The sequence below is a fragment of the Psittacula echo genome (assembly GCF_963264785.1).
Source record: "Psittacula echo genome assembly, chromosome: 1".
Classification (NCBI taxonomy): domain Eukaryota; kingdom Metazoa; phylum Chordata; class Aves; order Psittaciformes; family Psittacidae; genus Psittacula; species Psittacula echo.
In genome coordinates, this window is record NC_137735.1 from 7,068,381 (window position 1) to 7,095,541 (window position 27,161).

At 35.0% G+C, this 27,161-nt stretch overlaps 2 protein-coding genes across 2 annotated transcripts; both read right to left on the minus strand.

Moving 5' to 3' along the window:
• Positions 1–686: 686 nt before the first annotated feature.
• RNF212 (ring finger protein 212) lies at positions 687–17,797 on the minus strand (the record flags this gene model as incomplete). The annotated part of the gene is made up of 11 exons (XM_080635901.1): positions 687–1,406; positions 2,151–2,219; positions 3,866–3,933; positions 4,839–4,884; positions 5,674–5,743; positions 5,833–5,897; positions 7,012–7,070; positions 9,023–9,079; positions 11,828–11,902; positions 15,917–15,978; positions 17,686–17,797. 11 exons carry the CDS (start codon positions 17,795–17,797, stop codon positions 1,202–1,204), a joined length of 888 nt encoding a protein of 295 aa, XP_080492027.1. The 3' UTR covers positions 687–1,201.
• A 3,311-nt stretch (positions 17,798–21,108) lies between these two features.
• Positions 21,109–25,925, minus strand: LOC308231002 (transmembrane emp24 domain-containing protein 11-like; the record flags this gene model as incomplete). Its single annotated transcript, XM_080636081.1, has 5 exons — positions 21,109–21,258; positions 22,112–22,258; positions 23,974–24,099; positions 24,882–24,982; positions 25,796–25,925. 5 exons carry the CDS (start codon positions 25,923–25,925, stop codon positions 21,109–21,111), a joined length of 654 nt encoding a protein of 217 aa, XP_080492207.1.
• Positions 25,926–27,161: the final 1,236 nt, after the last annotated feature.

The following is a 27,161-nucleotide window of genomic DNA, read 5'->3' on the forward strand; positions in this document are numbered from 1 at the left end:
TTCTATAAAAGAATTATATTTCACTTTCCGTAAAAACACTTTTGCCATATTCCAATTTCAGCTACACAAGTGAATGTCCAAACCATTGTTCTGCATATGAACTGCAATTAACTTGTAAACGTATACCTCAAAACATTTTTTTTCTTCCTATCATTTCCTTATTCCTTGCTTTTTGTGGTCTGCTTGTTATAACTACTCAGAGATCTCTTTTCTGCTTTTCTTGCTTCACAGGAAAAATAGCCTTTATTGTCCTCCCATCTTTTTCCTTTGGTCCATCCTGCTTCCTCTTTTATATTGATTTTCTGCATTATTATCTCCATTCTTCAAAAATTCTTTAATCTGTTTCCTCAATAGCATTTGTTCTGTCCCATGCACTGTTCTGGGCTCCTTTTCTAATCCCTTTTAGTATCCTCACCTTTTTTTAATATTCCTGAACACATCTTCTTTCCTGTTCTCTCCCTCATCGTATGCTCATACTCTATGCTTTCCTTCCCTGAAGGACTTCATTCATTTGTTCATTTCTATTAGTATTCCTTAGTTCCTAATAACTAAGTAACTAATAGTTCACTTCTTAATCTCAGAATACTGCAGTTCACTTCCATGTTCATTTTTTCTCTGTTGGACATACTGAGATGCCACCTGTCACCTGCTTTCTCAGCACACCATTCAGTCATACAGGAACTGTCTCCCATTCATTCTTTTCATTACAGACATTTTTTGTCCTTTTCCGCTTGTCATCTCAAGTATTCTGCTTCATTAAAGGACTCATGTCAACCATCTCAGTCTTATAAATCCCACAGAGTTCATTGCACTTCCTCCACTCATGTTTTTATTTTCTCTACTCCTTACTTGAGATTTGTTGAAAGATTATTTTTTGCCAAATTATTATATGCTTTGCAGTATTTAGAATTTTTTTTTTTTTTCTAGGAAACAATTATGGGCATTATCATCTTTAAATCTCTAGTAAAATATCATCCTGATGTGAAGCAAGAATATATTTTCACAGCAGATATTCCATTACCCGTAAGACTAAGGAAAAACACTGATCATAAACATTTTTCATATTTGGCCAATAGCCCACTTCCAATTATGAAATATCATTTTTTGTGTTTCTTAATTTATTTCTCCAGTAAATAAGTAATAAGCATATGTTATGCTGAATATTTTTCAGGAACTGTTAAATGTTCTTGCTTTATAAAATTCACTTGCCTAAATGTTGTCTTTGCAGAAGTCCAGAGATGGTGATTGGATGTCTTGTTGCAGACAGCTGTGGGGAAGGTGATGGGAATGAATACAGCTGAGGGGTTCTGAGATCTGAAATACCCCATGTCCCCATTCTACTACTTTGTGATCCAGACGATGACGTAAGTGAACATCCACTATGTGGTAGCCTTATAGGTGTGGACCTGTTAATGAAAATAATTCATGGGCATGACTTCAGGCTACTTTCAAAGTACAAGATATTTCAAACCAGCTTAAATTTATACTGTTAATATTTTAAAAGCAATGTTATAAATTACTGTATTCTACATATTCCTTATTGTATTTTTACTTTAGAACTCATATTTTCAAAAGCAGAAAGACAAAACAAATTATGTAAGAATCAGAGACGGAATAAAAAACATTTTGTTATGTATAATTTAAATGTGTGCTAGGAGGACGTAATTTGCTTAATGATTATAGAGAACAAAAGTTTACTTTTTCTGGAATGATTATAAGTTTGCTCTTGATGTTAATAATTTTCACACTTTATTTTCAGTGTTTAGATGAAAAACCTGCTGCATGCTGCATGAAGTTGTTCAGGTTATTCAGAAAATAGCTTTTGTGTAGATACGGTGCTGTTATCTCTGATTTTTAGAAGAATTATAAAGCAGACACGTTGTTGCACCTTCTTACTATAAAATTACTACCCTTTTTATGAAAGTACTGTGACTGTAGATCTTCACAGCTACAGGAACTCAGATTTTTGAAGAAAGCGATTTCAAAATAAAACCTTCCAACAATAACACAATCATATATATGATGGCTAGTCTGCATTATAACATTTCTTCAGTTACAGAATATAACCTTTAAATGTATAGATTAATATAGGACAGACAAGAAAATTCAGTCTCTCATAGGAGATGGTAACATCTTAAAAAGGTATTTACCTTGTAGATCCTGCTCCGCTATATTGACTTGACATTATTCCCGATGACTGAGAACTTCTGTAGGATATACTACCTGTAAGAATTGAATTTTTGAAAACAGGACCAACATGAATTACCCATTTTACTAAAGAGATAACTTTGGAAACAAAGATTAGTACTTTAATTGCGTCATTTGGGACAAATTCATGATCAGTTTATTCAAGAATTAAAAATGGTGCACAATTACAATAGACAATGAAAGATAAGGACTTGGCTGATGAAATAAAGTCATTATATCACTTAAGAAAGGATTAAGATAGCCCTATAAATTAGAAATGTATTTTTACAATTTAACACAGCAAGGCATTTGCTGAGGCATGAGCTGTCTTCCAGTAGTACTTTTTCCTGGAAGAAAATCCAGAAAAAGTAAAAGCTATCAAAAGTCCTCAGCAGTACTCCAACAGAGCATGAAGGTGAAAAATTGTCTTTAGCCTGAATAGCTGATTCCTACATAGAGCTTAGCTGTGACAACAAAACATCACATTGCGTCATTGCTGAAAATCTTTTTCTAGTTAAACAAGTTACTGTCTTTAACCTCCTCTCATTTATTAACAATTATTAGATTATCAAGATAGCTCTGCTGAGGTCCTTCAGTTCTTCAGCTATTATTTTTTGCCCAGTCCATATCTGAGAAGGAAACAACATTAACCATTGTTTCTATTTGCCCTATTGCAAGTATGCTTTGATTCGTTCAACTTTGTCCACGGCAAAACTTTATGGGTTGATTCTGAAATGTGCTGAACACAAAACTGTTCTACATATAATTTTACTATCAAATTAAATATCTATTTATATTTAGACACAAAAAATATGATAACTTCACTCACTATCTCATTATCTGTAAATTTATAGACAAACATGCAGAAGGATCTGAATACATAAATCAGACATAGCATTGAAAAAGCAGGTTTTGCTCCTTCATTACAATTGCATTGCAATTGCATTTGTCTTTGTTTCATGATGTTTACACCATGTGAAAACATGAGTGTTAAAAGGTCCTTTATGTGGCTGGAGATGGATTCTACTTGCTACTGAAGCCAGGTGAAAGATTACCTGAGAACAGACTTTTGTAGAAATGTGCTGAATGGAAAACCAAGAATGGGGGACACACTTAAACTGCAGAGGATTAGGATTCCTGCAAAACTCCTCACAAATAAACAGTACTCATGAAGACTACACTAATTTCAACAGGTTATTCATGTCTTAATTACATCAGAGTGTTATCCATGTTCTGTAACAGCCCAGGAATGAAAGGAAGTAAAGGTAAAAAGTTTTGACTTTAGCATGACATTATGGACAAAGTTAATCTCTGGTAACTATAAACAAATATAATTATGAAGTTTAATAGAAGGTCAACAACATAAATTGCAAGCATGCCTGTTCTCTTCAACCATCATTACACTATTTTCTTTGTAATTTTTGACTATGATTGCTCAGCAAAAATTATTTTGCTTTCAAGTTATTATTTACAGAATAGAGTAGGTCAGTACTAGAAAGACTTGTTTCATTCTACATTTTCAACCATTTCCCATCTGCTGGAATGATGTCTACATAATAAGTTTGTTATACTTCAACACAATTCAAGTTTGCTCAGTAAATTGCAAATATATGGGTTTTATTTTATTAATCCCCCAAACATAATACAAATGTTATCCAGTTATACACTTTATTTTTACTCACCCATACGTCCGTCTTGTGGTGGAGTGATTAATGATAATCTTGTTGGACCACTTGGTGTCTCAGGCTAAAGGAATGAAAAGTTATTAATTACAGTGTAATAAGTTTGTTAATTATTAAGGTATTTTAAGAAATAGTGTTACATTCTCGAGGTGCTTAAAACCTGCAAATTTCTGGTGCTCTCCACTGCGAGTTTTGTTCATAGCACTAAAATGCAAAACCTCAGAAATAAGGTACTGCTTCTCAAACATTCTCATCAGAATACTAACACAGTGAAAAAATCCTGCCTTCATTCTCATCTTAAAGATGTCATTCAAGGCTTGCAATTCACCACTCAAATATAATCTTCTAGCACTGATTTCAGACCACTGACTTCTACACTTAGTTTTTACTAAACATGTGAAGATACTATACACTTCTTGTTGTCACAGAACACAGACAGAAGCAAGCAGCAAACAAAAATGTTTATGAAAGGTGAAAGATAATGACTGGTTTGATTTGTGGGTTAAAAAAAGAACTTTCATCCATCATAAATGAAATCTCAGCAATGTTTTGAGAATTGGTGTGATGTGAAGTTAAGTTCATCACGTGATTCATCTCTTGTAACCAGACATCTGCAATGACAGCATTTACATGCAGGCTGATCCCCTGAAATTCCCTTTATGAAGACGGAAGAGAAACAGGAATGAGACAAATAAGTTTCCTTTAGAATGAGATTAATCACAAATACTAATCCATAGGTATAACCTATGGATATTAGTCTATCTATGGACATAACCAATCCATAGGTTATAAAGGAAACCCTGAGATGTTAGCTTGAATCTGCACTGCAGATAGCTGCAAGAGGTCTGGTGAAGGTGGAGGTCTTACATGTATTTCCATTCCTTAATATGGAAACTTAATATCAAAAGCATATATATGTGTGTGTATATATATATATAAAAAAGCATATATGCAAAAAAACCCACTTACTTTCCTCATCGGTGAAGGCATAGGATCAATCTCCATTGGCTCAAATCTTACAGCAAAGGTCAAAAAAATTATGACATTGTAATAAAACTAATACATTTATTATAATGATTTAACTTATGTTATATTCTCATGTTCAATTTGACTACTAATGGAAAAGCATAATATATAATGCATAACACAAAGAGTATTTAGGACTCACATTAAGAAAAATCTATTAATTGATTCTGAGCTTTGGTGTAGACATTTACAGAGAAATTCATTTTATGATTAGCATTGTTATTCTTGTATTTAAGTCAGAATAAATATGCATGTTTATATATATCACTTGTCTTCACAACAAAGGAATTCTTTAATTTTATTTTTTATTAAAAATAAAGTCACAGCCACAGTTACAGAAATCTTTAAGCCTGAGCAAGCTGTATGTTCAATTTCTTTAGAAGTTAATGAGCCTTACTGGAGTTCATTCCATGTAACTTTAGACTACTACAATATACATATAGGTGTTTGTACGAGTCATTTAGGTTTTCCCTCCAACCAGTGAGAAGAGTTCCTCACTAACTCATCAGCCTATCTATCCAAAAAGTCTTTAGAATAAGGTGCATCATGCCTTAGATATTTTTCCAACGAGTACAAAGGCTATCTATGCCAGTAGTTATTACGTAAACTTGGATAGGTAAGACCCTTCCCGGTTCTTTTATACTTACTGAATTTGCAGAAGCAAAACACAAAATCAGAAAATATACTCATTTTAAACCTAAAAAATGGCTTTGTGTATAAAGTATGAGTATATAGTCACTGTTAAGATTTTTATTGAAAGTTAACAATTTATACCTACATGTCAGAGGTGGAGGAACGACTAGGATGAAGAGAACATGAAGGATAACCATTCTGTTTTCCTGAAGGATCTAAAGCCATTAATAAATTTTAAATTAGAACATAGCTATATCCAGTGATATGTATTCCATATTTAGTATCTTAAACCAACACTTCTTACTGGAAAATGGATTTCTACTTGTACTGGAAAATGGTAGTTGTGCAGTTTGTTCAGGAGTTTTCATACTAAGGGGGAGAAAGAAGAGAAAACAGATTCAAATTAAGAGCTGGTTTGGTTAGTTCACTTGTCCAGCTGGTCAATAAGGTATAAAATCAATGCATTTTATCCATCAATAGCTGGTTTTAACACTACACAATTTGCCATGAAGCAAAATAATAATGTATTAAATATAATGTAAAAAATGCAATAAAGCTATTAACTTCTTCATATTTTAATGTCTGTATCACTCATTACCTGCCGAATGAGATCAATCTAGGATAACATTATAGCAAAATACTTTATGAAATAATAGATGTTAAAATACAACTATTAACTACAGTTGAGCCAAAAATCTTCTTTTCAATGTATACATTCCCAAGCTTTAAAAAATACAGTTATCAAAAGAAACGTTGGCATATTTATGCTACTTACTAACAGCTATGTAAAACTGATAAGAGCAGTATATTCAGGTAAGTATAACATAAATAATGTTAAAAGGGAAACAACAACAAAAAAAGGGTTAAGAGAATGCAGAAATGTTATTAGTGATGCCCCTTTCAGTTTAGTCCTGCAGCTGATCCTGTTTGATATACTCCATGATGAGTCAGGAACAGCCTGCAGGCTGTGAAATCTGAACACAAAAGTTCTGAAGATAGAAAGTTACATCTATATTGAGAACTCAGAATGTTTTTAAAAATGTGGCTTTTCCCAACAATAATTAAAATAAGATGTAATTAAATGAAAAGCAATAGCATAGAGTGTATTTAGGGATCAACAAGATCTGTAAGTTGGAAATACATATGATAAAAAGATTAGGTTGTATCAGTCAGTGAACAGGGGGATAAGGATGCCCTGCCTCTTGGCTGTCTCTTGCTAAAATTTCACCTTTAGAGTAACTCCTAAGTTTTAAAATAAAGGGATTCTTTCCTGACATGATTGATTACTGAGAAGGAAATGGAGGTGATGACAGAAATTGCTATCCATTTATTTCTGACAAAATATGCATCTTCTATTTATACAACAGAATATATGAGAAAGTCAAAGCAAGCATAACTTTTATATGGCTTTATCAATTAAATTTATTGATTTCTGATTACAAAGACTATTCCTCATTTACTTTTGCTGCATTAAACCCCTTACCATTGTAGCTGCTGAATTTGTTGTGTTACTTTCTGGAGAGATTCTTCCAACTTTACTGTCTGTGAGACAATCATAGATTTAAAAAAAAATGTGATACAAACTTCATTTTTATACAACTAGTATTCGAAAGTGTTGAAAGGCTGTTTCTATTGGTTTTAATCTTAGATTTCATTGCTATTGCAGATTTATTGAGGGCAAGACTACAGCTGATAAAATGATCCATTAAACAGTCTGAAAAAATATGTTTCTTTGAGGCAGTTACAGACTTGGTTTGATTACCTTTTGTTAAATGTGCTGGTAATATTGGGTAAATAAATACTAGGAAAAGTGCTCTAAAAATAGTTAGCTTTTTTTTTTTTCTTCCTCTTTTTCCTATCGGATATAAAAGATACCAATATAAATGATACAAAGTACCAAATACCATGTTCCTGTATTTCTCATTTTGGACTCAAAACTTATTCAGTTCTTTTCAATATCTCTTTGAAATAAGCTTATGAGAAGAGTATGTCCTATTATGTTATAGACACAACCAAAAATATCTCTATTAAAGAATGTTATGAGCTTGCAAAATTGAAGAACATTAAGGTCCAGAACATTAGGTCATCTCCTTAGTATGTCTATTTTTTACAGTCTTTCATTACATGATCACACATTATATTTTATGAAGGATGTAAAACTTTACTCAATAGCCTCAATACTGCATCTGTATTTTATCATTAATTGCCACTGTGTGACCTTAGTCCTTCATTACTTCACACGTTTCATATTTTGATTTGAAGACAACTTATTAATTTTCTTGTTAACTTTTCATGCTTCTCCTTTCAGTATTATTAGAATTCTTTAATAGCTTTACCTGCTATACCTTTATAAAATAATATTTTTGGGAGATATTATGCTTTTTTTTTGTAGATGTGAAACTCTGCAAAACAGATCAAAGACAAAATCTAATTTATGTAAGATCTGGTCTTTGGTATTCTTTCTTCTGTTTCATAATGAAAGCTAGGTTTGATTAAGAAAGCGACCAGTACGGATGTCAGGAAGAATGTACTTTACCCTGTTACTCCGTAGGACTGGATCATTTTAAGGCCAAAATGCTTTAAAGAAAGTTAATAACTACTTGGTTGTCAGTATCTTTGCATCCTATCATAACACAGAGTCTATACTTGCCAGGAGAATGAACATCAAAACCCACATCACACACCATCTTCTCCACCCCAGTATCTGTACAACTCACAGAAACAGCAACAAAGAAGTTTTTATCAAGGTCATGAAAGCTGTTGGTTGACAGTGACAACAATGGCATACTAGAAATAAAAAAGGGGGCCAGAAAGAAGTTAGCTTAGCATGAGAACCCAGTTGTGGATTTCCTTACGTAGTGCTCCATGTTTCCCAAAGGCCAAGACCAGTGAAGACTGGCAGGAAGAAGCACCTGTGTCAATAGGGTAGATTTGTGCATCTTCAGCTCCCCAGGGGTCATTGCCATTCACTGAACAATTTATATTGTAAATCATTCTTGTTCCATCCTCTTCCCGCTCACCTTCGTCTCAAAACCAGTGGCAGGAAGACTCAGAAGGAGATTATAGCCCTGAGTGTGAGCATCTACTCCCACTCTCTCATCCTCTGTGACTCTGCCAGCTGTGATCTAGCCTTCCTCAGCTCCCTCAGATTCCCTCCCAGTAGCCCTGAAAGAGCTAGCATTGCTAGCTGAAACCCACAGGTGGGTATATCATTGCACAGGGGAACTCTTCCTTGCTCACCTCAGCTCCACTGTCAAAATATTTCTCCGCCAAAACAACCTCACTGGTACTAGCCACAGCTCATGTAGGGTGTTTAAGACAACCAGCCTCTTCTGACTCTGATGCAAGGCAGTTTTAAAATACTTACAAATCATAAACTATTCTAAGCATTCCAATAAAAGGTGAATTTATTTTCTAAAAATAAACCATAACAACAATGCAAACGTAAGAAACAAAAAAAAAAAAAAAAAAAGGAAAATAGCAGTTAGAGTTACCTTTTGTCTGTGGTATGCTAATAAATGTTTGCGATGTTTCTCTTGAAACTCTGAAATCTAAATATGAATACAGTTGTATCAAGCTTCACCTAACGACATTCATGCAGACTCAGCAAAAAAATTATGGAGAACTATTTTACGGTATTCACATATTTCTATATTTAAAAAAGTACTTAACATATCTTTAAATCCTCTCCAACAAAACATTTTAAGTTGTATCACCACTAAAGTCTCATAAAGTTTATTTAATCTAGTATGACCTATTCCAGAGTTGGTAGATTTATTTCACTGACTTTAATATTTTAGCCCTATGTTCAATAACAAGGTAAAGACATTGGAAAGCCAGTTTAGCTGTGGTGTTTCTTATTCATTAGTGCTAAGCAAACACATAAAATTAATGGCAACATAAAAAGTAATGTGTCTTACTGGCAATTACAACTTGCCTTGTAAAAGTACCTTGTTAATTAAAAAATAATTGTTAGACACACTGTCTGGTGGCATGTAAGCACTTCTTGGGTACAAATGAGGATCATAAACTACGACAGGTTAAAAGTGAAAAAATACAAGGTAGGCAAGACAAGAGTTTGAGGAACAAATTACAATAGGCAGCAACTTACTAGTAAATCTTTCTTCTCACATGTAAGAAATCTGCCAGAAAATGTGCAGGATAGAGACAAGCAAGAAAACACACTCTGAGAAGATAAACCCATAGTGGAGTATCTAATTAAAATGGTATCTAATTACTTTTATTTCACTGTAGAATAGCCTGAGAGGTTCCCACTGGATACTCAACAAAGGATCAGAAGTTTCTTCAGAACAACAGATGGAAGAAATGGCCACTCAGAAAGTAATGGCTCTGAGATGCCTCTCACCACTCAGAAATGAGGTCTTGGGTCTACAAAGGAGAAATCTGTGAAAACGTCAATTCGGTGCTCAGTATCAGTCAAAGAAATAAATTAGAAGCGGTTACAAAACGAATAGACTAGGGAGCATCATTATTCCACTTAAAAAAGAAAAATGTTTGTTATTACATCCTGAGTCTGCTTAACACCAGGAAGGATATAGTAGGTCTAGAAACAGTTCAGATTAACCAAAAGTATGTAAGATCTTCATTAAAAGAATGACCACATAGAATACAAGTCTTCATGGCTGTAAAAAAGACAGTCAAAGAAGTGCTTCACTATCAGTTCAAAACCAATTACTAGCACAGATGAAGTGCATGGGAATGGCTACTTTTTCCTCTAAAATGGGATTTCAGAGTATCAAATTAAACTACCATGTAGCAGGTTAAAACCTGAAAAAAGAAATCATCACCACACAGTGTATAAACTGTGGACCTCCATTCCACACTATGTGATAGATGCTATATATTCAGAAAACAACCTGACAATTAAATGAGGAAAATTATCCACGAAAAGCTTTTGAATGCAAAGGCACTAAGCCCACTTTGAGAAATCCCTGTGCCACAAACCATTGAAAGCTAGGAGGCTGTTCTGAAGACATACCGCTACATGCCGGCCTTGCTCTCACATGCTTTCCTAACCACCTGCTGTTCTGACTGCATATGAAATTAGATATTAGATTAGATAAACCTTTGCCCTAGCAGAGTATAAGCTGTTCTCGTGTCTTTTGAGGCTAGTAGAAGTTCTGAACATACCTTAAGGCCTTAATTATACTTCAGTATGTTTCCCACAGGTTATCTCAGGCTACAGAAAACCCACCATAGTCTTTTGTGATTGTGTCCTCTTTTTTTTTTTTTCTTTGATACATTATGGAAGTTTGCATTCGCCTATGATGGACTGGTGGTATAGCTGTCTGGATTTGTTCATAATAACTGCTGATCATCATATATGCTGTTAAAAAGTGTGTATGGAATGACAGAGAAAGGCTTCCTGTTTTCCTTATTCACCTATACATCTTAGGAGGAGTGCTGAGGAAAGGAACCGTTCTCAGCTTTGGAGAAGTTTCTGAAGCACAGAGTAGAGCAAATATGAACCCAAAATCACTGCCGAAGAAAGCAGGCGATGTTCCCTGGGTTACTTTTCTGCTGGATCAGGAGGCTCACCACAAGATCAAAGAACTACCAGCCCAAGGGAGATAAGAATACACAATGAAGGTTGCAGGGGAGTTCAGGGAGAATGCTCTGCAATTCAGCCTGGAGTACTTGAAACTAACATTGAAATGCTCAGTAAAGAGGGACAAGGGCAAGCCCAAAAGCCAAAATGAAGAGATGAAGAAAACAAGTACTCAATGGGAGTTTACATGAATTTGTTTAACCCAGACAGCTACTAAAGTTCCAGACTGGATACTCAGCCTGAAGGAAGGGACCTTGCCTGGAGTTTACAAAAAGCAGGAAGGAAAGTTACCTTGGAATCATTTATTTCTTCTGTCTGAAAAAGCAAACCTGGTTTGGTGAAAAAGAGAGGGACCATTCAGCTCAGGACTTTAGCTAGCTCAGGTTTTTGCTGTGTAATTTTTTATTGTTACAATAAGGACACACTATCTAGGCATGTTTAAGGTTGTGGCAGATCTAATTTGTCATTACACGGCATTGAAAGTGATTTTACACCATTAAAATAACCAGACTAGTGGTCCTCAGAGAGAGCTTGAAACCATAAGCAGTAACCGTGATGAATAATTTATGATTTCTTAGGAGCTTTGAAGCTTTGGAATTAAGAAAGTAAAGATAATAATGGACATACATTCACTTTCAAACATTCACTCTTATATTTTTTCCATTAATATAAAAATCATTAGAGATTGCTCATTATTTTATACAGTTAAAAAGTTTTAAGGCATATTCACCTGTGTTATTTCTTTTGAATATTTCTTGCATAAAGTATCTATTCCCATGAAGAGTGATTGAATATCAGGACTTGTCTATCAAGAAAAGAAAGTATATTAAGGTTAGCACTTATATTTGTAAGTTATATTAAATAAATAATTTTGAGAAGTGTTCCTTAAAATGATAGGTGTATATAAATAAAAAAGACAGATCAAGAGTAAGCTGATGCAGAAACTGAAAAAAAAGCCTAGTTTTATTTGATGCCCTTACTAACCATCTGGAAGGTTTTCTGCCTTTGTTTGAATATATTACACACATATGCATTTATTGTAACTAAGACAATAACAATTCCCAGAGGACCTTCAGGCCAGATGTTGTGGTCCTCTGGAAGACACATTGCCTTCAGACAGACAGGTTTCTGCAAGCCCCTTTCTGGGCTTTTTGGCTCTCAACATCCCCAGCCACATGGATGCGCTTTACAATCAGTTTTGTTTCAAAGTCCTTGTTCAGAATATTTCCATTACTGACTGGGGGCTCTTTCTCTCTCCTGCCTGTCTATCCTAATATAAGAGAAAATCCCTAAAATGATAGCTGAATTTTCCAAGTCTTTTATGACTGAGTCTTTCAATCAGAAATCATGATGTGGCCTCACAAATGGCCATTTGTGTTTTTAGAAAATGCTGAGTAAGTGCTCTGTACGTAAGCTATCATTGTAATAAAGATATATTCACTATTCATGGTGAGAAATAAATGCTACAAAATATTAAGTAAATTTCAGAATGATAATGACATTTGGACAGCTATCCAAATCTACTAACCAATATAGATAACCTAGTTAAGTGTTACTTTAGTCCAGAATACATGTATTCTTAATTTATTTGTAAGAAAAATTAACAAAATACAATCCCAAAATAGCTACACTAGTTATAGTACTAAATTAAAATAATACATTAGTAAAAACGAACAGTGCTCACATTTCAATTATCTTCTATGGTAACAGTGAACAGCTATTAAAAACAAGGAATCTAGCAAAAAAAAAAAAAAAAAAGAAAAAAATCCCTACATCTAAATGTCTATTTGAATAAAAAGCAAAAAGAAAAATCTCAGCATACTTAGATGATAAAAGAAGATTTTCCCAGAAAAAAAGTACATCCTTCATATAAGAAACTACCTTTCAAAATCCAGTCATAAAAACCTGAAACCTTTGCAGGCAAAATGTAAATTAATCCCAGAAGTACAAAAGAATCTCAAAAAGTTTTGAAAACTGAAAAAAGAATTAAAGAATCATTTTCAAATCAACTTTTGAAAGAAATAAGAAGTGGGCCACCTGTGAATGAAGCAACAGTTTTCTGTGGTACTAAGAAAATAGAAAGAGTAGTGCAATCATTTAAATTAAAAATATCCCATTGAAATAAAAAAGAATTAGACTTTGCTTCACTTGGAAATGCACAAACATATATAAAGAGAGTGTTTTTACCTACTCCAAAAAATAGTATAGTAAAAAGTCAAGCATGAAAGACTAAATAACGGCTGCCTTTGCCACACTGATTTTTAATGTGTGCTTAAATTATATACTTACATGTTCATAATGATAAGAGGAAACTGTTTCTCTTATGTATGAAAAAATAATTATGTGAGGAACTATACTAATAAGCTGCATGGGCAACAGATTTATATCATTTATTCTTTATATTCTGACATCAGCTACTTCGATGTCCTGTATAGCAATTCATCTCAGCAAAGATGGCAGGCATTCTTTGGTTAGCGTAGAACTGTGCATGTAGCTGCCAAATGCAGTTCTGGTTATTGATGAGCTCTACTTACATTGCTCTCACTAGGGGAAGTAAACTGCTTTTCCTTGCTTTCCCCAGCTACTAATTTTTATAGAACTTACAGGAGGAAATTAATTGTATTTGAGACTTCCTCTGCCTTTTTGAATTTGGTTGACATTAGCCAAAGCATTCAAAAATTTCCACAGGGTGAATTGGCAGACAGAGAAAGAGAAAAGCAGATAGACAGACAGTACAGTCTAACTTATCTACAGTATCTCAGTAAAGAAAATACCAACAAGACAATAAAAGTTCATCATATTCATAAAAATACATTTGGCACCTTTAAAATGCCTTCATGACGAGGCAAGCTCTAGAAACCTATTTAGGGTCCTAACAAAGCAATGACATTGGTTTAAGTACCTTTCGTGTCTGAAAAAAAAAATATAAAAGCCAACGAGCTTCGTCGCTGATGTAAAAAATCTTTAAAATAAAGGTTTGTTGAACACTATTTATATTTTATCTGTTGCACGGAGGAGTAGCAGATGTTAATATGATATTCTGAAGTAATAAACAGCAAGATCCTGATTTATCATAACACTTAACCATCCTTTGGGATAAAGCAAGTGTGGATCATGAGACATAGAAGAAAGATATAAAGGTGACAAGCATGCCTTGCTATAAAGATGAGAATATTTAATGTGTAGATGTTGATTGGCCCAATATACAATTTAATGAGGAGTTTTAATACATTTATAGGACCTCCTACTCATTAGGAATTCTTCCATTGCATCAAGTTCATAAAGCTTACCAGGTATATTTCCACTTGGGCTCCTGAATTATAGAGTCATGACTTTTTTATATGCACCTTTAATTATCATTCCAATCATTTTTTCTGTTCTTAATCAAGGCTAAGCAATCATCATTAATGTCTTTTTTAAAGAATATGGTAATTTGCTTCCTTCCAGTCGTCCAGAGCAGTAGCAGGTTCTAATGAAATATCTAATATTTTTGTTAGTATCCCAATCATTATATTTTTAATTTCTTCAGTAATTTTGAAGTAAATTATCAAGGTCTGTTAAAATGCTGCAACTTAAGCCTGATCTAACTTGAAAATTAGCTTTGTTTTGAGCAAGGTGTTGGACAAGGTCCCTGACAACCTAAGTTATTCTGTGACTGAAATTCCTAACAAACCTTGCAGCTAAGTTAGGCTGATATTGAAAGCTTGATAAAATACCTCCTTTAGGAGGTTTATGAGGAGTTGGGGTTTTTTTTAAAGTTGATTAATGTGTGCATTGTTCCTTTGTATTATGTTTGCATTCTGTTGCATTGCTGTAATTTTTTATGTTTGTTAGTATTGTCTTCTTCATCCTGTTTCAGATCTGCAAGATTCTGTGTCTACTACAATGAAATATAGTGTAACAGCTTTTTACTTTAGTATATACAGTATGTATAGTTAAATTATACAATGTGGAGTTAAAGATTTCAATATTTAGATATACATAAGCTCAGTTTTAAACATCTAGAGAAATCATGCCCTCTTTCAAGGTCACCTCTGCAAGGTTAGTCCCAAATTTTCCTCCATTTTATATACGACTGCCTTGTATAACATTATGTGTCAGCTATATTGAATGTTCTTAGTACATTTCTTCTATCACTGTAAGGCAGGCTTGTCTCTTAGGTAGGCGTTAGTCTAGGAAAACAGAAATTTTTTCCCAATCCATTTATGAAATTAGCAAAGGAGAAAATGATTCCTGAGAGAAATAGGAAAATTCAATCTTTCTGATGATACAAAAGGGAATTAAAATCTATTCATTCTCTAGTGAATAATAAGAATTCCCAACAATATTTCAGATCCTCTCTTAATCACATGGCCATGAAAAAAATAGTTAAGCTTAAGAGAAAACAAGAAAAATATCCCAATACATTTGCGAACACTGAAGCACCACCATACAGATTTTCAATTCAGTCCATTACTAGAAATAATTCATTACAGTCCACTTCCTCTGATGTACAAATGCCAAAGTCAATAACTATTTTTCCTAATTTTTAAAGTAGTCACTGGTGTTACACCGTAACCAGTCACATTTCTGGAAAAGGTTGGAGTGATTTACAATCCAGCAAAATCTGAAAACCTAAAAAGTCTCTGTAGGCTTTTATTTGAAGAAATCCATAAAACTAAAAGCTGTATAGTGCATAAGTATCTTAACTCTACCAATCTATTATCAGTAAACATTCGTGTCACAGTGGGCCAAAAAAGGGAAGTATTTTGTAATGCAAATAATTTAGCTCTTAAGCAAACTACACATTAATGTAATAGAATACTAAAGCTTCATTTACCTGTTTTGAAAGGACTAAAGTACGACAAGGAGTTCTACAGATCAAGCATTCATCTTTTTTGCCTGCAAGGTAAAGACAAATTTAAAATATACATCAAACTGAATAGGTATTGAATACTTTTTTAATAGAATTTCATGCCTAAACTTTTCTTTGGAGCCTGTGGAAGGAATCTGGAAGTTATACAAAAAATACAAATAAACCTGAATAAAGAATTTGCCTCCGTAACCATTACACACAGTTGCATGTGAACAGTGTGTGTGAATGTCATCAGGTTTCAATCTTGCAAATAAGCATTCATATAAATGCTTTTATGAATCTAATTAGTATCAGTGAATGCAGGTGACCTTCAGTTTTGTTGATTTAAACAGGACTACTTGTCTGGTTTAATTAAATGTATGCTTAAATGCACAATAATGCAACCAGATATGTGGCTTTAGATAGGGACCCAGTCGGGCTCTCTCAACAAACTACAGGAAAGTTAACTTCTAAGAATTAATAATTTTACATGGTGAATTTTTCCAGAAAAAAAATCATCAAATAACTTTTTAAAACTTTCTAATTTATTTAAAATGCCTCTTTGATTATATGCAAACTTATCAGCAAATATTTCTAGCAAATGCATATTACTACAATAGTTATAATTGATAATTATACCAGCTGCTTCTTTTCTAAGAATTCTAAGGATCAATGTTTATAAGCATCCTTAAAGAGTAAATACATTTTAAATGTGATATTATCAATATTATTGAATTCACAGCAAAAGAAAATATATCTTAGGGGTCTTTTTCTGCTAAACAGTATAAAAAGCCGAAAGAAAACCTGGTGTTCACGTTCTAGGATCCTGAAAGTTGCATTTAGAGAGTGCATTTTATGATATGCATATTTTATGATATGATATGCATTTTAGTATGAGGTGTTCCTGCCCATGGCAGGGGGGTTCGAACTTGATGGTTTTAAGGTCTTTTCCAACCCTAACTATTCTATGATTCTATGATTTTCTCTCCTTAACAGTAACCCTGAGAAAACTTTTAGTCAAAAGTTTTCTGAAATACAGACTGTTTAGCATGGCCACAAGGGAAGAATATTGCTATTTGTCTGTTATTTTTTTGTTTTGAAAAGCAACTTTATTCTGCTATCTTTTCCACAGCTCTTCATCTAAGCACATCACAGGAGTCCCAGAATATGACCCAGGAATTGCGTACAGCACACAAGAGTTTCAAAACATCATTTCCAGTCCTCTTAACACTGCTGAAAATGTTCTGTTCCAGTGGCACTGAAACACTGAAACTGTGTCAGCGACAACGCTGAGATACACAATGTCTTGAGACTTGTTGCAAAACCTGCCCTAAACAAATCCTGTGTTCTGCAAATTGCTCTTTTACTAATGAAAAAGCATGCCCTTTCCAAAATTAGACTGAACAGAATGTCATCTTTGGGGAGGGGATTTACAGTACAATCATGCATCATTAGCACCCAGATTAAAAAACTCTTAGTAAAGCCTCCAGTTTTCTGTGTCTAAAGGCTTGCTCTCAAAGCCACATCACTCCAGTCAAATCCATTTGGAGGCAGACACAGGTGGTTTTTACTGTTTAGAGAAAATCAATGACAGGAACTGAAAACGTTTATCAGTAACATTCAATTAACAAACAGAAATGATCAGGCCTGTCTTTTTTACACAGTGAGTCAGGAATGCTAATGGTTAAAGTAAATGTGTGCACACGAGCAGCTGAAGCAGAGGGCCAAGCCGCCCTGCCTGCAGTAGCCATTACCTTTCTGGAGGCAGGTCTCACAGATAACATGCCCACAGCTCGTGAGGCTGAACTGTGGGGTGGGCTTGCGAGGCTCACAGAAGCAGACATTGCAGAATACGGCGACAGACATGGGGTGCAGGGGAAGGAGGGCCCGGCAGGGAGCCGGCAGCTGAGGCAGGTGCTGGGGTGAGGCCTACAGGCCTGCTGCAGCCATGTTCCTCCTCCTGAGGCTCCTCCAGGCACTGAAGTGAGGGGTGGCGGTGCCCCTCCCACCACACAGGTACCTGCTGTCAGCAAGGTTTGACCCTCACACCCCCATAAGTGAAGTCTTCTGGCCTTTCGCTACCAAACCAGAGAGAGTGCCTATGCAGGGGATCCTTTCTGAGAGATTTCCCCTTTTCTTCCTCAAAAGTGGGCCACTGAGGACAACCAATATTCAGGGCTCTGGGTGGGTGCTTCCTCATGAGCTCTGTCCTCCTCACAAAGGCAGCTGTGCAGCAGGGGCTGCTGACAGAACAGCAGGTGTGTGGAAAACGGCGGTGGTTTTTCACTCTTTCAAATGCAGGAATCATAGAATCACAGGTTGGGGTAGGAAAGGACCTTAAACTCCTCCAGTTTCTGCCCCCTGCCACAGGCAGGGACACCTTCCACTACAGCAGGTTGCTTCAAGCCCCTGTGTCCAACCTGGCCTTGAACACTGCCAGGGATGGGGCAGCCACAGCTTCTCTGGGCACCCTGTGCCAGCGCCTCAGCACCCTCACAGGGAAAAGCTTCTTTCTTTTATCTAACCTAAACCTCCTCTGTTTAAGCTTGAATCCATCACCTCTTGTCCTATCGCTACAGTCCCTGATGAAAAGTCCCTCTCCAGCATCCCTGTAGGTCCCCTTCAGATACTGGAAGCTGCTCTGAGGTCTCCACACAGCCTTCTGCAGGCTCTGTGAAGGTTATTAATCTGCTGTCAGAGGTTTCTTGTTGCTCCTTTGAGTGAGGAAAAAGAGCAAAACAAGGAGTTTTGAGTTTAATTTCTTTGACTGAAAAAAAACCCAGGGCTTGCTAATTTCCCTTGATGAAAATTTTATGGGAGAATTCCCTTACAGATCTACTTGCAGTGCAGGCTGTAGCTCTGGTACAATAGACGCAGATTGCACAGGAGCAACCTTCGGCTTTTAACTGCATAAAGAATACTGACCCCAAAGTGCTTCCGAAAAGAGCTATGATTCAGCTTCTACTTTATAGAGTTAATTAAAAATCTTGAAGGAGACTGAAAGCATTTCATCAAAGCAAAGATATTTAATTATTATTATAGATAAAAAATGCAGTACTTTCAAGCTACAGTCGAGGCTCCAAGTCTCAGTGCTGGTTTGAGTATAGACCTAATTAATATAGAGTAATATAATCAGCTCCTTTGTAGATCTGACATGGTGCCTGTCCTTTTGATTTAAAGCTTAAGTGTATTTTAAGTGAGAAAAGTTTGTCATTGGGATGTAGTTAGATGTTCTTTACTGTAAGGATGGTGAGGCACTGGTACAGGCTGCCCAGGGAAGCTGTGAATGCTCCATCCCTGGCAGTGTTCAAGGCCAGGTTGGACAGAGCCTTGGGTGACATGGTTTAGTGCGAGGTGTCCCTGCCCATGGCAGGGGGGTTGGAACTGGATGATCGTAAGGTCCTTTTGAACCCTAACTATTCTGTGATTATATGTAGTTACACTAAATATCAGCTAAATTCTGAACCACAACCTTGTAGCAACCCTTTATTAAGCTTTCTTCATTGTCTTCATATACCATATAGTTTTATCATATCTTTCCACCTTTCCCAGCAGCAAAGATGTTATTACAAGACATATTGTGTGTGAGTGCTCTATAAGAGTGAATTTAATAACGCTTATTTCAATTTAATAACACTTATTTCAAGGGCATTTCAAGTGACAACTCTAAAGTGTCAGAATTTTTAAATCTAGGACACACCTCAGTGAGTAGCTTTATGAGATTTAATTTTGATTGATGCGGTCCGTAGAGCATTGTCTTTTGTCTCTACTTTTTATCTGCTTTATGGATTCTCACATACACACAGCCGCATTTTAATTCTCATGCTGGAAATGTAAGTGAACTTAAAGGGCAATGTTATTTCCTTGCTAATGAAAACAAAAGGTGAGAAGATAGAAAACAGAAAAAAAGCAGTGCCTTTGAAACAATAATTGGTCTAGAGATATTTCAGCTTTTACTACCTTTTAAATTAGTGAAGGGTCTGGAAAGAGAAGTAGGAAGCCAAATCACAATATTCTACTATCACAGTGCTATCAAGAAACTTTATCAAGTTAATTATATTTTAATCAAGTGCTGAGATGGGTGATGTTATAACCCCCTCCAACTCCTTCTTAAACTACTGCTGCTTTATCTGAATTATTAACCATAGCTTTTGACTTTTAATTACATGATACTGTAGCTTGTTCTGCTAGTTGTACATAAACTATCTAGATTAAGGCCTACAGATATATTCAACAAGGTTGCAGTAAGTGAAATGTAAATATACGATTAAGTCAAAAACTGGTAAGCTCCTTGGACAGTCATCATATGGTTGCTGAACAATTAAAATAGAAATAATTCTCCAACACAGAAACAGACTGAAGAATTCAGTATAGTAATAAAAAATATAGTCACAAATTCAGTATTTATGAAGAAACCTGTAATTTGACTTACTTTGGCATACTTCATAAACATCATAACTTACATAAACAACTGTGGGAGAGGTCTGATCTCAACTTTATAGCCTAACATTTAGGGCTTATCTGGAAGCAAAAAGGAAGTAAAACTCCAAATTGTTTGTGCGGGTCTCTCTCTTCCATGGTAATTGCTGCAGCCACTGATCATAATCTCAAGGATGGGCTCCATTGTCACTGAAAACTCTGAATGTTTTAAAAGAAAACATTCACAATTATATTTGAGGAAAAGGTAGGTGTTAGAGCTAGGTGGACTTCAAGACATTGACAACACATTAGGCACAGCAGAGAATATAGCTGTTTCTCTGCCTACTATCTGAACCTTAGTCAGTCTGAAATGCTGAACTGTTTATGGTAGTATCGAATAAGATTACTAAGCAAGTAGAAAAAATCAAAATATTAAGTTTGGGTTTCTTTTATTTATTTCTATTTTAGATATAACAATCCTGATTTGAACTTAAGTGCTGCCTTAGTCACTGAGTTCTTTTAGATTTAGCTTTACAGGTTTTAATTTTTTATTTACAGCAGGGCGGGAAAAACTGATAAAGCATGGCATTCAAGGAGTAAAATGTAAGGGGATGCCAGTGGTTGCGATATAAATGGAGAAAGCAGGGTAAGAGAAGCTTGAGAGTTATATACAACCAATTTTCTCATAGGATGGTTTTTTATACATTAGGTGTTACATGGTGTGCAATTTTTGAACCTGGGCATTTACTTTATAAGACTTAAACAAGCTTCTTAGAGATAAAGAAATCTCTGAGTGATTTGATTTGCCAGATTCCAATGGAGAGGAGGATCAGTGTTTGTAGAATAGCCCACCAAACAATATTGCTGTTGGTTCCTTCACTCGTCTTCCGAAATTTTTCTTCACGCTCCTAAAAAGAAAACATAATTGTTACCTTTTGGCATCTGTGTGTTTCATGCTGCCGTGCAGGCAACTAGACAGGCAACCTGCTTCTGCACAGTAGTGAGCAAACACTTTTTTCATGCCGGTAAAAATGAAAGTTTGTTGTTATCCAGAGGGTGGGTATCTTTGAAAATAAAAAATGAGAAGCAGACACTGTATCCTGAAGCAGAAAGGCAAACAGAGCTTCCCCTTCTTCACAGAAGATTCACTGTGCTAAATTGGTTCCATTAGTGCAGCTTAAGCTTTTTTAGCTTTACTGACACTTCCATATTGCAGTCAAGAACCTTTTTGCAGCCAAATTTCTTTCTTTAGGTAATCAGATGATGTACTTCAAACACAGCCTGACAGCCTGCATACATGTAGGAAAGTGAAAACAATAGATGTACACTTGTTTAAAGTAAAGCTTTATTTCTAACTGCATGGAGATGTATAAATATATACACTCAGTCATTTCCTACCCACTCCAATAAAGCTTATGCACATGGACCAGCATGGCAACAACAGCTGGCAACATCACCAGCGACCATACCTGCCACCTGCTCAGATCCTGTTACTGACTCTGACCAAGAAAAACATATTTGGCAATTCCTGCTTGAAAATAACACCTGCTGCTATAAGCATGAGCTCACAGTGACTAGCTTTTATGTTACAGCTTAAAAATACTTTGCAAGGCAATGTAGGCTGTTTCAGTTAAACACCTCTAGATTTTTATGAGTTAGTTAAAAATAACACTGTAATTATATAATAAATTTCATAATACTTTATAAATCAATAAGCCTATGTACAATATTTTTAACATTTCCATTAGGGAACATACGTACTCTTTCATAGTTCTGCTCTTTGGATATGTGGTGAATTTGCTTAATTAGATGTTCTAGTTTAATGTTAAGTTCATTCACTTTGTCTTTTGCTTGAACAACAGATTCATCCAGAAAATGTTCTCCAACTCTAATGTCCAAATGGATACGCTGTGAACAGAAAAGATGTTCTCATTACTGTGTCTTGTGTGCTTTCAAAACTCCTCAGAAAAAAAGAAACAATGGATAATTTCCCTTTAAACTCATTGCAGGAAACCAGTTTTAACTGCTTACAAAAATCCTTCCTAAAATTAGGATCAGGTGGGATATTTAAAGTGTTTTTTTTTTTTTTAATCATATAAATTTACAATCTTCACTAATGTCAAGGCATTAACATATGCTAGCATTTATTCAACAACCAAGAAAATCTTTTATCTTCTTTGTCAATCTAGTTAAATAAATAAGCTGCATTAGGACTGCTCATTGTGTTTCACATTCCATCCTAATATTACAGAAATTACATTCTTCAGGAGTACTGCAGGAAGCTCTTTATAGACGCACTTCTAGGTTTTCTGCACTAACAGGAATACAAGACTAGAGACCAGCTGAATCATTGTTTGCATGTATCATAGGTGTTAAAGCAGAACCATCCATAAAGTATCCTTTTTCTTTCTCTACAGAGTTTATCTTGTATGAAATATCTCCCAATAACCTGTTAACTATTTTACAGTCTATAACAAAAATGTCCCAAACCTGTCAAGCAATAGACCCACAGAAAGAAAAGAGGAGACTGGAATTTGCAATATTATGTGATTTATCTTGGCATGAATGAAAAAATTTACTAAAATAGGAGAAATTTCTCCTAGAAGCCAATTTGTACCTAAGGCAAAATAAAAACATTTTAGCAAAACAGATGATCTGCAGAAATCTTAGAGCTTGGTATTGCCATGATAGAATTTTGATCTACTCACACATCAACTGCAAATGAAGAGCACATCTTCTTTCTGCTCTCTTAGAGTTAGCCAACTCAATATCCAGAAATCCATCTCACAACCTCATGGTAGCTTTGTTTAACTTTGAAGCAGTTCAGATAAGCACCACTGCATCTGGTTCTTCTTTTTTACTTCCATGCTCTTATGCTGAACAAATCACCCTATTTGATATCTGTGCCATTAATGTTCTCCTTCCCGGCATCTGTTCACTTCTTTTAAATAAGATGACAGAACTGTACATGTACATGTACAATTATATTAATACAGCTCCATCTATATGAGATAAAAATCTTCTTGTGTATCCTCAGAATCACACTCATGGCGTGTAGTTAAGTGTGACCAACCAATGCTTTATCCCCCTTAGTCTCTCTAGTTGATGAGCTTTGCAAATTTTTTTATTATTAGAACCTAAATAATTTTTCAATGTGTATGAGTAAATTTCCATTCATTTCCATAAATCAGTCCATAAGAACACCTACTAATTCCAGTGTAATAGTCCCACTTCAGTACTGCTAACTCTTCTTGGTTTTGTGTCATCTACACATTCCTAAAGCATGCATCTAGGATGAAATTTGGCCTACCTCAATCTTACATACTTATATTTTGAACCAAGTAGTTCTTCTCATTAATCAGACTCTTTCACATTCAAAGTACTGTACAAACATTAAACCACTTTACAGTTATTAGTCTTTCCTCTTTAATCTTGACTTCTTAAATAATTGAACAGTCTTTTTATCTCTACATATTCATGATTCTGGGTTTGTTTTTTTTAATTACTAGGAGATGTTTAATTATCTGATAGTATTTAGACCAACTTCTAACCTATTTTGTAATCTCTGCAGTTTGTAAACAATGGATACTATTCAAACAATAAATATTTAAGAAATCACCTACCAGTTTACTTCCTGCTAATGCCATTAGTCTTGTGGAGTTGGACTGTAAACAGATAAAATGCTCCCCAGAAAGGTAGGATGTAAAAGAAAATGTTCCTTGAGGCCCGTAGAGTTTTGACAATTGTACCTGTAATTTAGATATTATATATGTTATGTACATAATAAATGTCAATGAAACAATCAAAAACCAGTACTGTGAATTGGATGTGAAATGTAATCAATTAAACCTCCTGGCATCATTAAATTTATCTCAATTTCAGAATAAATTTAGAATAGAATATAAAATGGATTTCAGAACAGATTGAGAGAAAAATCAACAATTTCAGCTCACAATGAACATTGAAATGTTATAGATTTCTGCAAGGTACAAAAGACAAGACTCCCTAAAGCACTTAACATTTGAAAACTAAGACTTACTCTAGGCACAGATATAAGTTGTCCATTGCTGAAAAAGCTTGGGACCTCATAGCAGTGCAGGCAGTTCCTATGCAGGATGACTACACGCAGTCTCGTGGTAATCTTGAGTTTTGCAGTTTGGTTTATCATCAGCTTTTCTTTCTGCTGCCTAAGTACATTCTGTACCACCTTACTTCATTAGTGAATTTTCACGGCTTTTTAATTTACTCTGTTTTCTCAAATGTCACATACTTAATGACAGTTTCCCAAAGCCAGTACTAATGCAAAAATTGTCCACCCACACCCTTATCAAACATTTTCACTTCTATTTACCTTGATAGAAATCAAGAGGTGTTTATAACTTTCAGCATCAAAATACTGAAATAGCTGGTAGACTGAAGATCTACTATTCCCTCAAAAGTGTCTATTGTCTATTATTTTTAGATAGTGTTGCTTGCCAGTACCAAATGTGAACTCATAAATCATACAGAAACATTCATAAAGCATATTTACCTCAGCAGAAGGAGATTTAACAGTCACAATCATTCCTAAACCAGGAGCAGACTCAAGAAAATCTTGGATCTGTATATCCCACCGTTGTACTTTGTAATTCCCTGAATAAAAACAAAGGCAAAAGTCTGTTAAACAAAAACAGAGTTTAATATTAAACATCTTTATTGCTTTTTCAGCAAAAATATAAAGATAAATGATTAACAATAAAGTAGTAGATGTATATCATATGCTTTTGATTAAAATCACTCAGGGGGCACTTTGCAGCAGTGTGAAAGGCAATAAATTTTTACTACACAAGAAAATGTTCTACAATATTACAAAAATGGTCGATTAACAAGTAAGACTTTCTGATTACTTCTACTGATGCTCTGGCAAGATAGTATACAGAAGGCACGGTAAGACCGCTAAAAGCATAAGTATGCTGTATTCAAATTCCATTTTTAAGATGGTCTTACATATTTTTCAGTAATTTAATGTGCTTGTTATATCCCATGTGAAATGGAACTTTTATACACCTTGAACTGCTTTTTTCCACACTAGCATTAATCAAAAAGTAACTCTCCCATTCATACATGGAAAAACATGTTACAGAAATTCTGGTATAAATGAGGAAATCAGTCAGACTGTATAAAAGCACACGTTGAAGCATCAATTCTACTGCTATAGAGTTAGAAGACATTCTTTGTCTAGTCAGTTAAGCACTCTAGAAACCTGCATTTCTTTGTGTGACAGACACACAAAATATGTGAAGACATTATGACTAGCATTTGCTGTGGGGAATTATTTTCAGTGTGCCCTTTTTTTTATCCCTGTAGCTTTACCACATTCATCAATCACAGAATTTCCTGTTACATTACAAGCTATCTTTATTACTGCATAAGTTAGAACATCATATAGCATTTACAGATACCTACCAATTACCAACGTGTCCCTGGGAACATCTTCAATTATACATTTCTCTTCTCTTTCTCCACTGTGAAAATACAAAGCAAGTGAAAATGAAATCCAGAAGTTCATAAGAAATCCTATTAAGTGGGTTTTCATGTTTTTATGTATCCCAGTTGTACTGCTTTCAAAAGTAACTATTTACAAATGTAGTCTTGTGGTTGTTCTCTGTTTGCTGCTTATCAGTATATTTTTGAGAGGGAAAAAAACCTGTGAGAAAAGGCAGCTGGTGGTTACACATTTATAAATAACTACAGTATGTTCTGCAGAATGAGATAGCATGAAAAAGATAACTTGTAAAATCTTTCTCCTTTCCCAGCACCTAGATTAAAATTTTATATTATACACATAGAAGAACATGAAACTGGAAAGGACCTTTCAGGTACTTGAGATCAGTTCCCTTGGTTACTGTAAGCAACCACATTGGCTATCTCTTCCCATAAACTGCTCAATTTTCAGCTAAAATGAACTTGTTAATTTATATTTCCCATTTATTCTGGGTGACTCTTCCAGGGTTTCACTCTTATTACTAAGTCAGGTAATTTGCAGCCTAAATCATTGAACATACGTATACATCTGTACAAAACCACCAGGGAATACATAAAAGGACTGAAAGAAATATGAAGAAGAAAGTCAAACAAATTCAAGTAACGAAAGAATCTAAACCACTAATGAATAGGATACAGCAGGAAGAAAACAAAATTAATGCTTTTTGAATAAGATTTTCCTACATAAGAATATCATTTTTGTAGATACTGCTTAATAAACTCTCCAAAGAAAGTTATAGTGTAAATCAATGATTGAGGCCTGGTTTTTTTACTTTTTGTACTAATATAGACCAATCTTTATGTCAGATGATGAAGTAATTTACCATTCAGGTGTTCCTTGCCCTATAACCTGGGATCACTGTGTCTGAAAGAGTGGTTTCCATGGGAGAGGATATGTGGTCATCTACCAGCAAGGAAGGATCCACCTATGGGATCATTCTCAGGGTGAAGAATTCATCTTCAAGCTCATTTTTCCCCTTCAGAAGCTTGCTACACTCCTGTTGAAGGTACTGACTCTTTTCAGCCCTCCTGCCATGTTCCTCAGCAGTATCTGAGATTTGATAATGAAATTGTTCAGTGACATTCTTCAAGAACCTCTCAGTTTACTTCAGTTCTGTTATCCTGACTTCAGATTACGGTGTATAAGCCTCCTCTACTGCACACACACATGCTATATATGCATGTAGATAAGGAAAACACCATTTCCTTACTGGAAGTTTATCAGCATTTATTTTGCTTGAAAACGTAGAATTTGGGTTTTATGGGGTTTTTTTATACAGCTGCCAAA